This window comes from Coturnix japonica, linkage group LGE22C19W28_E50C23 (assembly GCF_001577835.2).
Source record: "Coturnix japonica isolate 7356 linkage group LGE22C19W28_E50C23, Coturnix japonica 2.1, whole genome shotgun sequence".
Taxonomy (NCBI): domain Eukaryota; kingdom Metazoa; phylum Chordata; class Aves; order Galliformes; family Phasianidae; genus Coturnix; species Coturnix japonica.
The window spans coordinates 148,854-161,050 of record NC_029544.1 but is presented as its reverse complement, the minus strand read 5'-3'; the positions used below and the strand labels follow the sequence as shown (position 1 = coordinate 161,050).

The 12,197-nt window shown below is 45.8% G+C and overlaps 1 protein-coding gene across 1 annotated transcript in view; it reads left to right on the top strand.

Annotated features, from left to right (window-relative positions):
• SCN8A (sodium voltage-gated channel alpha subunit 8) overlaps positions 1-12,197 on the top strand; it is a 47,428-nt gene that overhangs the window by 20,785 nt on the left and 14,446 nt on the right. The window contains exons 7-19 of the mRNA XM_015886858.2: positions 2,303-2,524; positions 2,886-2,949; positions 3,366-3,507; positions 3,937-4,143; positions 4,294-4,581; positions 4,834-5,193; positions 5,820-5,955; positions 7,561-7,799; positions 8,345-8,518; positions 9,073-9,429; positions 10,134-10,604; positions 11,001-11,118; positions 11,799-11,953. Of these exons, the coding sequence (XP_015742344.1) occupies positions 2,303-2,524; positions 2,886-2,949; positions 3,366-3,507; positions 3,937-4,143; positions 4,294-4,581; positions 4,834-5,193; positions 5,820-5,955; positions 7,561-7,799; positions 8,345-8,518; positions 9,073-9,429; positions 10,134-10,604; positions 11,001-11,118; positions 11,799-11,953 (2,933 nt within the window). The remainder of the gene's footprint in view (positions 1-2,302; positions 2,525-2,885; positions 2,950-3,365; positions 3,508-3,936; positions 4,144-4,293; positions 4,582-4,833; positions 5,194-5,819; positions 5,956-7,560; positions 7,800-8,344; positions 8,519-9,072; positions 9,430-10,133; positions 10,605-11,000; positions 11,119-11,798; positions 11,954-12,197) is intronic.

Below are 12,197 nucleotides of genomic sequence, written 5' to 3'. Positions count from 1 at the left end.
CTCCATGCTGCTCAAAACCAATTTGGATTTTCCCATTATATCAAATGGCAGCGAAGGATGAAGGGATCCGAGCTCTCAGTTCAGTGCAGCCACACTTTTCCTGCACCCAGCTGAGGGAGTCCTGGCTGAGCATTGGGTGCACTGCATTTATCCATGGTCAGGACTCATAATGTGGGTTGGTTGTGTGGGTTAGGCTCTGGGATAGGGTTGCCCCAGTTGTGGTTCTGCAGCATGGACCCAAAGCACAAACCTTGCTCCCGTTTTGGTTTTATGACTGGCAGTATATGAGGAATGTGAAGCATTTGTGTAAATAACCTTTCTGCTTACTTGATGTAGAATTAGGTTGATCAAGCCCAAGAACAGAGGGAACATATTCAATATAAAGGGGTTCCCTTTCTGCTTCACTCTGTAAAGCAAAAGGCATTTGAACATTGTGCCTAATGAGGAAGTAATCTTACTGTCATGAGAAGTGCTAATTGCTTTCCAATCAATAATTGGAATCATCCTCATGGTGTTTTATGGACAAGATAAAAGTGGGAAACCCCACCAAGGCATTACATGCCACTGGGTAAAGTTGATGCAGGTGGAGGCTCTGTATGGAACCATATCAAAATACTGCATTCATATTAAAGCTCCTTAGACCACATCAATGCATGGTGGCTTATTATTAGCACTTTGGTTATTGCTAATTGATTTTTCCAGTGCCATCAGCCTGACAACATCCTACATCAAATCACCCCCTAAATGAGGCTCGAGGCCGCAGTGAGAGATCACCATGCAAAACAGAAACACAACTGCTGGGGAAGTGGCTGCATGTGCAGAGCAGAGCAGTGGGGCGACGGGTTGAGCATGCAAACGATGTTGTAATGGGGCACTTGTCTGCCAGAACTGGGAGCAAACAGCCTGCTTGGTGTTTGAGTGGGGTTTGGCATTGACTTAAAAGTTTTGAAGGAAACAAAAGGCGTTGCTAAAAAATCATTCCTCCATGAAAAAAATACCCTTTTACTTGATTTAGACTCTTTCTGTTCCTGGTATGGATCCAAACCCTCTGTTGGTATAGAGTGGTTTCTTGTCCAAGGTTTATTGCATGATGCTGAATGTGGCCTCAGACAGAGACCCTAACTGTATTCAGGGATCTGCTTTTACAACCCCCCTCGACCCTTTATTTTTCACCCCTATTTCACTCTCCTCCCTACCCTACCCTCTCTACCCTACTTTTATTTCTGAGTTGGGTCCTCATGCAGCCTGTTGATTACCAGGATATTTTGGCTCCTTGACCAAAACTAAGTCTTGAAATAAGACTGAAATAATTTATTGACCTTGAAAATTCTTCTGCTGATTGAATCTTTAAATTCTCCAGAAGAATAACATCTCCTTTAGGGCCAGAATCATTGATACAAGCATGAAAGCACTGGGAGATGGGGGTAGGGCAGAGGTGTTGAGGCATGGATAGAGGGCATGATTTGGGAATGTAAAAATGGGCCAAATTTGAGTAAAAGGAGCACAGTGCAGAACACACAACTTTTCAGTAGGTGCCTTTTCATAGAATGAATTAAAGTACAGGAGGAGGAGCTACTTCTGTGGGGCAAAAAGAAAAGCTTTAAAGTGGTTTTTTTTAAGCAATGGGCAGCGTCTCCTCTCAGATCTCTCTGTTCTGAATTTCAGCATTTCCAGCTGACTTTGACTTGAGCTGTTCCCTTTTGGTGTATTTTATTGCTGCCCTAAGTAGGAGCGTTCCCGAAGCTCTTAATGGCTTCGTGCACAGAGGCAGTTTGTTCAGTGCAACTGCTGAGCTTTGTGAAGTGGGTGGTTGACTATAGGAACTGCCAAGGAATGGGGAAAAGGGGAATTCCTCCTCAAATTTCACATAAAAATCTGGGAAAAGTTCATCATTTTCCTCCTCCCTCCCTCCATCCTGCTTCCCCATTCATTTAAAGACTCCAGTTGACCCTACTTGATGTCAGAAATGCTAATTAATGGGCCAATGTTCCTGCATCTCAAATCCTTGTTTCAATCTGGATGGTTTTTATGCTGCATTTTGCCCCAGCAGTACAACCAGAGAGTCATGGATGGTTCCTTTTCCAGACCAGATGGTTTGGGAAACAAATGGGGTTTTGTCCTCTTGGCTTTTATCACTGAGCCTTGTTTAATGAGGAACAGTGTTGGCTTCCCAGAACCCAACCCCTTTATGGCAGCATTATTTTGCCACCCCATAGCCAGGATAAGGTACCATATATATTTGGGTTTTCAATGCCTTTGCATTCTTCAGGAGTGATTTCCAGACTCGTTCTCCTCTCCGCAGGCCTGAAGACCATTGTGGGTGCCCTGATCCAGTCGGTGAAGAAGCTGTCGGATGTGATGATCCTGACGGTGTTTTGTCTCAGTGTTTTTGCTCTGATTGGGCTGCAGCTATTTATGGGCAATTTGAGGAACAAGTGTGTAATATGGCCAATTAACGTGAACGAGACCTTCCTGGATAATGGCTCCCGGGGCTTTGACTGGGAGGAATACACCAACAATATGTGTAGGTATTTCTGCAGAGACGTTCCTTGAAACCTTCTTGTTTCACTTAATGCTGCTGCCCGGAATATCTGACCTGGTTATGACGTGGTCTGCCCAACTTTACGCAATGAAAACCCCTTTTTTTGTGGGTGTTTCTCCATTTCTATATTTCCTTTATTAAAGTGCTTCAATTGAACTCTGGGCTGAGGCTCAGCTCCTTCCTTTGGTTCTACTCAGCTCTGGAGCTGCTGGAGATTTACCAGTAGGGGACAACTCTCCGGTAGACAACACTCCAGTTGAGGTTTTTATCATGCTGTAGTATGTTAAATCCTCTACTGCCATATGTGTGGGCATGTAATCTTTCTCTTTTTCATCTCCTTCAGCAAATTTTTACATAATTCCTGGTGCCCCTGATCCTTTGCTCTGTGGTAACAGCTCCGATGCAGGGTGAGTGGTTGAGCTTTATTAAGAGGAATGACTAATTACCGCTGATGTTTGATAATGATGACAAAGCCTTTGGAATGTCTCCTGTTTCTTTGCTTTGTTGGTTCTGGTGTTATTTCCAATGTGAAGCATAAACGTTTCATGTTCCTTAATCTAATTACGAAGCCATAGTTGCTGTCTGTTGCACTGATGCAATGTGAGTTGGCATTTCTTGTCTCACGTCTGGGGGATGGGATGCCTAACAATGATGGCTGGTGGCATTAATTCCTTCTGAGTCCAATCAGAGAAATAAGGGATGGAGGCTCAGAAAGAGAAACTTTCCACATGCTTTTGCCTCCCATTGGTTATCACATGTGATGGATTTGCCCTATCCTTTTTGCTGCATCAGTGCCCTGAAATCTCTTCCCTCTTCTCCGCAGTCAATGTCCAGAGGGTTACACGTGCATGAAAGCGGGACGGAACCCAAACTACGGTTACACGAGCTTTGACACTTTCAGCTGGGCTTTCCTGTCTCTGTTTCGCCTTATGACTCAGGACTTTTGGGAGAACCTGTATCAATTAGTAAGTAAACGCTTTGCTGCCCAACATGAGAATTGGGGGAGAAGATGTTGAGCTTTATTTGGGTTTGTCCTTGGAACTTTGCTGAGATTTTTGTTGGTTGGTTGCTTTGATTTCATTTTTGCTTTGCTTTGAAGGAGTTTAGGCTTTGAGTTTTGCGTTGTACACACAACTCCTTTTCATTTTGCCTATATTGGATGATCTCTTCAGAAGGGAGATGTCATCACCTTCTGTGTTTATGGCTTTGAATATGCAGGCTCCTTGTGCTTTGCAATAGGACCACTGAAATCTTAAATATATTCAGAAAATACTGTAATTTTCTTCGGGCCATTCAAGCTGAGCAACTTTGGATTGGCTCACACACACGTGTCACTCTGGAAATGGCCTCCCCATCTCCTTTCCTCTTCCCTCTGCCATTCTCTTTCCTTCCAGACCTTAAGAGCGGCAGGAAAAACCTACATGATCTTCTTTGTCCTGGTCATCTTCTTGGGCTCGTTCTACCTGGTCAATTTGATTCTGGCTGTGGTTGCCATGGCATATGAAGAGCAGAACCAAGCAACCATGGAAGAAGCAGAGCAGAAAGAGGCAGAATTTCAGCAAATGCTGGAACAGCTGAAAAAGCAGCAGGAAGAAGCTCAGGTGAGTGCTTTGATTATCAATTCTTTATTCATGACATGTAATAAGAAATGCAGCAGTGCCACAGTTGGCTTTCTGGCACTGTCTCTCAAAGCAGCAAATGGAGTGTTGTTCATCACGAAGCTCTGGTTTTATTTCCCTGTTCTCCTTCAGGCTGCTGCCATGGTCACTTCAGCAGGGACGGTCTCTGAAGATGCTGTGGAAGATGATGGCGGTGGGAGGATGTCTCGGAGCTCATCAGAGATCTCTAAACTGAGTTCTAAGAGTGCCAAGGAGCGCCGTAACCGGAGGAAGAAGCGGAAGGACAAAGAGCTGTCGGAAGGAGAGGAGAAGGGTGACAACGAGAAAGTGTTTAAGTCAGAATCAGAGGATGGCATGAGGAGAAAAGCCTTCAGGCTGCCAGATAACAGGATAGGAAGGAAGTTTTCCATCATGAACCAGGTAGTATTCTTTTCTTTCCTTAGTGTTTGTGCTTATTTGTAGTCGGGATCATACTCTGCTTCATCCTGACTAGAAAATCAGAGGGATCTACCCCCTCCCCCCCATTAACACGTCTAGGGAATCAGGAGGTCACTCATGGTCCAGGTCTGCAGACCACGTAAAAAATCACTTTCCATTGCAAGTATTAGAAGGTCATGATGGTACTTTGCGTCCATGTAACTCACCCCACTGTCCTTCATTCCCTCCTCCCAGTCTCTCCTCAGCATCCCGGGCTCCCCTTTCCTCTCCCGACACAACAGCAAGAGCAGCATCTTCAGCTACAAGGGTCGATTCCGCGACCCAGGCTCAGAGAATGAATTTGCTGATGATGAGCACAGCACGGTGGAGGAGAGCGAAGGCCGCAGGGATTCCCTCTTCATCCCCATCCGCGGCCGCGACCGACGGAGCAGCTACAGCGGATACAGCGGCTACAGCCAGGGCAGCCGTTCCTCAAGGATCTTCCCCAACCTCCGCCGTAACATCAAGAGGAACAGCACGGTGGATTGCAATGGCGTCGTGTCCCTCATTGGCGGCCCACCTTCCAGCATGCCCGGCGGGCGCCTTCTGCCTGAGGTGAAAATACATAAGGCAGCTCATGATGGCAGCTTAAGGAGGCTGATGTGTAGCTAGTATAGGCATGGCGGCCTTGTTGTCCTCCTCTACTTCCCCATATGCCGCCCTCTGAGCAGTCTGGGCACCCCAATGCGTTGAATGTTGGTTTGTCTGACTGCAGATGCCGGTGTCTGTTTTGGGTTCCAGTCCCCACTCTTTGGCTTTTCCCCTTTTTGAAGGGAAGTAGAGATGGTCATTTAGCCCTCACTAAAAGGCCTCTTTTTCATCAGAGGAAATGGGGGTACCAACAAGGAACTTGTCTGACTGTAGAATGGAATGGTTTGGAAAGGACCTCAGAGATTATAGAAGCTTGGAGTGGTTTAGATTGGAGGGGACCTCAAAGATCATGGAAGCATGGAAGGGGTTGGCTTGGAAGAGACCTTAAATAATGTCCAGTGCAACCCAATTCCATGGGCAGGGTTACCAAACACTGAACCAGGCACAAGGTCAGGTTACCCAGAGCCCTATCCCACCTGGCCTTGATTTAATTGATTCAGTTCTAGGCTAATAATTCATTCCTAGGCTAATAGCACGTAAAACGCTGGGAAGATGAAAAGCTTGTATTAATCTGCACACAAATGTTGCAGGGTACGACTGAAATTGAAATTAAGAAGAAACCTGGTGGGTCTCTCTTGGTCTCAATGGATCAGGTGAATGCCTCCTATGGAAGGAAAGATCGTACCAACAGCGTGATGACCGGCTTGACCAACACCCTGGTTGAGGGTAGGTGTGATTTGGAGGTTTGCTTTTGGGTTTTATGAGTGTGTATGGATCGATTGCCCTCTCGTGGTGTGTTTTAGGAAGGCAGAGGATCCATCCACATCTGGTTTCCTTGTGCTGAGCAGGGCTGGAGACACGTCTGCCCTGAATGGTGATGCTGGTGATGTTGTGAGATGGTTTTGGGGTGGCTGGCATGACCAGGGCAATAGCTGCTTGCTAACGTTGGCCTTCCTTGGACTAGGAAAAGTAGGAATACTAGAGTCATGTCAGGGCTGGGTCTTTTCAAGCTATATTGCACAATGGAGATAATAATGCATTGTTTTTACCCACACCTGCTTCTTCCAAGCCAACATTAATACAGAAGCATTTATGAGACTTTATTTCACTTGGTTTTAAATATAAATCACGTAGATGTGGAGGCGAAGACAACAAAGAGTTGTAATTTTACAGTGATGAATACACAGTTATGGGAGTAAAATAATGGTATGGGTGCCCTGCCGTCTCCCAAGGGCTGGAGGGACCCTCCTTTGCTGACAGCCATGGGGAGAAAAGGTTTGAGCTGCCATAAGGTCTCTAGTGCAGCAGCTGTGAAAGGAGAAAGGGGCTTCTGCACGATGGAAGTTCTGAAGTGCACAGCGCCTAGAGATGTGATTTCCAAATCTGTTATACAGGAGCCAGCAAGAACTGGTGAGCAGCAGCCATATGAGGTTGGTGATCTCAAATTCCTGCTGTCTCCTGCAATAAAACTGTATGAAGACTAAATATACTTAGAAACAGAGCAAGGCTCTTCTGCTGCTTTCCTCCTGCGCATACGCCTACAGGCTCCAGTGCTACGGTCCTCTTTTTTAACTTCAGAAATTCCAAGGCAACTCAATACTAGGCAACCAGAGAACCAATGAGGAAGGGAGCAGCAGTCCTTTCCCTCCTCATAAAAAATAAATAGAACTTTAGTGAGAACAGCTGTATGGCTTCAATAAAACCTTTGCTATAGTCAAAGTGCGATGGGGGAAAGCTCCTGGTTTGTTTTCTTTCTAAGCACTTGAAATGAGTTGGTTTAAATGATGGACACAGCGTTAAGTTTGGTTTCTGTAAGTGGATGTGTTTTGTCTTTAATCAGGTTATTCCTGCTCAGAATCCTTTGCAGCACCATGTCATGCATTTCCTCTTTTAGATCATGCCTGCGTTCAACGCAGAATCCATTTAACTTCAAGTTATTTAAGAACTGGCACCGAAGGCAGCTTAGGATTTGCAGCTTTTATTTGAGCCATTTTACCTCGGTCTGTTCTGAGTTAAATACATCCTCTCATTTAAAACAATTAATGCTCGTCCTGGTGGTCTGAGTGATTGGCCGTGGCCATCAACTCCTCTGCTTGCTAAATCTTTGTATTAAGCCATTGCCACACAGCCTGGGTTTATTTCTTTAGTTTTGGGTATTGCTGAAGAGAAGGCAAAGTGTAACTTTGCTGCAAGGAAGTTGACTTATTTTGCAAGCAGAGAATTTAAAGGTGTCCAGGCTGGGAGCATTTTAGCCATGCTGAGAACCAGGCAGAGCCAGCAGTGATAGAGGGGAAGACTGAACTCTGCTGCTGTTTCCTTTTGTAACCATAGAGCTGGAGGAGTCCCAGAGGAAATGTCCCCCATGCTGGTACAAATTTGCCAACACATTCTTGATCTGGGAATGCCACCCCTACTGGATCAAGCTGAAGGAGATAGTGAACTTAATCGTCATGGATCCTTTTGTTGACCTGGCCATCACCATCTGCATTGTGCTCAACACTCTGTTCATGGCAATGGAGCATCATCCTATGACCCCCGAGTTTGAACACGTGCTCTCCGTAGGAAATCTGGTAAGATGGTGTCGGTAAATATTCATAGCACCACTGAGGTTGGAAAAGGCCACTAAGGTCACCAAGACCAACCCCAACCCATCCCACCATGCCCATAACTGCATCCCTCAGTGTCACGTCTCTATGGTTCTTGAGCTCCTCCAGGGATGGCGAGTCCAACACTCCCTTGGCAGCCCTGTGCCATTGCATCTCCACTCCTTTGGAGAAGAAATGTTTCTTAATGCCCAACCTAAGCCTCCTCCAACTTGAAGCTGCAATCTTTGGCAGCTTGGAGATATTGGGTGCTCCTTTCTGGACACAACGTAATGCTACTTAAAAATCCATCCATTAATCCCTGGTATGCCTGAGTAGGTCAGTGAGGTTTGTGCTAGTGAAGCTGAGAACTGTGGGCAAGCACACGGTGTTGAATAGACTGTGTTTGAACTGTCATGATGAATTGAAGGTTCATGATGAATTGAAGGTTCATCATGAAGGCTGAAGGCCACAAAATGGACAGATGTGGATCTGTGCCCGTTCTTTTCTCTGTCTCTCTCCCAACACTCCAGGTTTTCACTGGGATTTTCACAGCAGAAATGTTCCTGAAGATAATTGCCATGGATCCTTATTATTATTTCCAAGAAGGCTGGAATATCTTTGATGGATTCATTGTTACCCTTAGTTTAATGGAGCTGAGTCTGGCCAACGTGGAGGGGCTTTCTGTGCTGCGATCTTTCCGATTGGTATTCATCTTCCAGTCCTTTCTGAATATCTTACCAATAGAAAAAGGAATACTCCCCTCAAAACTCCCTTTTTCCCTGCTTTTGGGGAGGACAGTGGATGGAATTGCATCATTTTTTTGACCCCTACTTTCTTCACAGTGCTGTTATGTTGTATGAAATCTGAGCAGCAGCTCATTGCAGCAAGGGATGACTTGGTAGTGTCTTGGTTCAGAGTACTTGATACGGATGTTGTTTGACCTCATTAGAACACACCTTTCATTTTCTGTGGTCTCTTGAGGCGATTTAATAAGTCAGGTTTGCTGGGCTGTGTGTGAAGCTTTTCCCTTGCAAACAGAGATCAGTATGTGGGGGAATAACAGTGCAGAGTACACAGGGTTGAACTGGCAGAGGATTTAAGCATTCCCTATTGCCAGTGATTTCAGCAGCGAGAGCAGGAGATTGTGGCTGCATAGAACACTCGGTGGCTCTGGTTTATAAACTTCTGCCTGATTGTGCCCTTTTATAAAAGATGATGAAATTAACAATTGTTTTTCTGTTTGGTTTGTTTTTTGTAGCTGAGAGTCTTCAAACTGGCCAAGTCCTGGCCCACTCTGAACATGCTGATAAAAATCATCGGTAACTCAGTGGGTGCTTTGGGCAACTTGACCTTGGTGTTGGCCATCATCGTCTTCATCTTTGCGGTGGTTGGCATGCAGCTCTTTGGGAAAAGCTACAAGGAATGTGTCTGCAAGATCTCCAGTGACTGTGAACTTCCACGCTGGCACATGCATGATTTTTTCCACTCTTTCTTGATTGTATTCCGAGTGCTGTGTGGAGAATGGATAGAAACCATGTGGGATTGTATGGAGGTGGCAGGACAGGCCATGTGCTTGATTGTCTTCATGATGGTCATGGTCATCGGAAATTTAGTGGTCAGTAAATGGTTACTGATGGTCTTTATCATTTCCTTCTGGGTGGGGTAGAGCGTGGGGAGACCACAGGACTGGGGGGAGACCACACATTTAGGGAGTCTCTTTGAGTTTTTTTGGGGTCCTTCATGGCCTTTGGTGGATGAACAGTCCTGTTGGCTTTGGTAGTTCAATATTAAGGCTGTGCTTTGTTTGGGCTTAGCCAGTTGCCCACAGAAACAGCATCCAAGCAGTTTGGGGTAAAAGCTTTTCATATCCCAGGAGAGGAAGGTCCTGAAGTGCTAAAATGAGGTTGGAGGTTTCTAAAATCTGCCCGTTCAATCCTGTATGCAAGAAGGGGCTGTTGGAATGGCACAGGCTGTCATGATGTGGGAGCTCAGACTGGGTCAGCACGTATCCCTCTAGACTTGTATTTTGTGAAGAAAAGTCTATAGAGGAAAACATAAGCAAGAATGAAGCAGAGTGAACGGTTGCGTATCTTACAAGTAGAGTTTGAGCCTTATCTGAAAGGACTTGCTTCCCACTAAAGGGATTTAAGCAAAATGAGCCCTGGGACTATCAGTAGATGTGGGCATGGAAATAAATCTGGGAGTGATCCCTCAAAATGCCCCTGTGTGGCCCATTTCCTTTGAGCTTTAGATGGGGCCCGAGGTGGAAATCTTGCCTTCATGTGCAGGCTCTGCCAAGTGTGACCTCTTCTCCTGCAGGTGCTGAACCTGTTCCTGGCTTTGCTGCTGAGCTCCTTCAGTGCAGACAACCTGGCAGCAACAGATGACGATGGGGAGATGAACAACCTGCAGATCTCAGTGATTCGCATCAAGAAGGGCATTGCCTGGATTAAGAAGAAAGTGCGTGAATTCATGCAGGCTCACTTCAAGCAGAGAGAAGCAGATGAGGTCAAACCCTTGGACGAGCTGTACGACAAGAAGGTGAACTGCATTGCCAACCACACAGGGGCTGATATCCACAGAGACATTGATTATCAGAAGAACGGCAATGGCACGACCAGTGGGATTGGGAGCAGCGTGGAGAAATACATCATCGATGAAGACCACATGTCCTTCATCAACAACCCCAACCTGACCGTCCGGGTGCCAATTGCTGTCGGGGAATCAGACTTTGAAAATCTCAATACAGAAGATTTCAGCAGTGATACAGACCCTGATGGCAGCAAAGAGGTATGTCATAATGCTCATTATCCACTCTTGTCAATTGATGTCTGAGAACCTGGAAGCATCTTGGGAGGGAGAACTAGATAGTTCCAGCACTGGACTTGGGTTTGCGTTACGATATTGGCTTGCACCTGAGATAGAAGCTTCTTGTTTGTGCTGGTTGCTTTATGGAGATCCATGATGCTTCTGTGTTTACTCAGGGCATTTAGATATGTGATTAAAGGGACCAATTGAATGAGAGGTGTCTGCCCATCCTGTTGACATGAGATTTAAGCTGGGTCATGGTCTTAATTGAGGTCAGGTGAGGAGACAGCTTTCTCTACAGTAAATGACTTGCTGAGTCACCACAAGCTTTGGTGGGAGCTAATTATAGGTTGGGATGCGTTTCATTTTGTGTTCAAGAAACTGGATGATACCAGCTCCTCCGAAGGCAGCACCATTGATATCAAGCCTGAAGTGGAAGAGGTCCCAGTGGAGGCACCAGAAGAGTATCTGGACCCGGATGCGTGCTTCACAGAGGGTACGTTGAGTTAGATGGAACCTCTGAGCTGTTACTGGGACCCTTATCTGCTGTAAGCTTACCTTCAGGATAGGTCTGGTGTTGGGTTTTAGCTTCTTTTGAGAGCCTTCTTGGGCTCTCCATCACAGCTGAAGTAGGCAGGATGCATTTGCAGGGTGAGGGCCTCAGGGATGTAGCTGCCATTGCTAAGATCTACCTGAATCACAGGTGGGGAAAGCTGATCTTTTGTACAATTGGTGCATCGAGTATTTAGAAGCAGAGGAATCAGCTTCTGGGTTTGTTTTCTATTTCTTCCTCCCCTGTCACTGGCCTCAATGTCTTTCAGCAGCTGATCTGTTACAGGTATTCCCAGGGCGAAGAGAGATTGTAAATGGCTCAAGGTTATTCTATGGGCAGGTTCTCCATTCCTGTCCTGTCAAGTGCGTGGATCTCTCACCAAATATAACTAGCTTAACCTGTTCAGGAATTCTAGTTAATTCAGGTTCCCAGATACAGAAATGATGGAAGTAATCCTAAAAACCTCAAAAACACGCAGAGTTTGACCTGAAACTCATCATGCTCCATATGATGAGCATCCAAATGAATTCCAGGCGCTGAAAATGTTATGTTCTTGCAGTATCTCCTCCACTACCCAACGAAATTTGGGGCTCACTTCTCTTTGTGCATTGTTCCCTTTCCAGGTTGCATGCAACGCTGTAAGTGTTGTCAGGTCAATATTGAGGAGGGGCTGGGGAAGTCTTGGTGGACCTTGAGGAAGACGTGTTTTCTGATCGTGGAGCATAACTGGTTTGAGACCTTCATCATCTTCATGATCCTGCTGAGCAGTGGAGCTCTGGTAAGCAACATAGAGATGTACATGTAGCTTTGGGGCCACTTGGGAGGACTGTTTGTAGGAAACATGGTGAAAGATGGGAACTGTGATGGTTCTTATTGGAAAGCAGCAGGTCTGTGTTGTGGTTGGTGCTGTACAAAAGTCTTTCTCAGTGAGTTCCTTTAGTTTAAACCTAAGATGAAGATTCTAAGCCCAGATGTCTCGTTTCTGCCCATATTTCGAGTAGGAATGTGCTAATTTCATATAG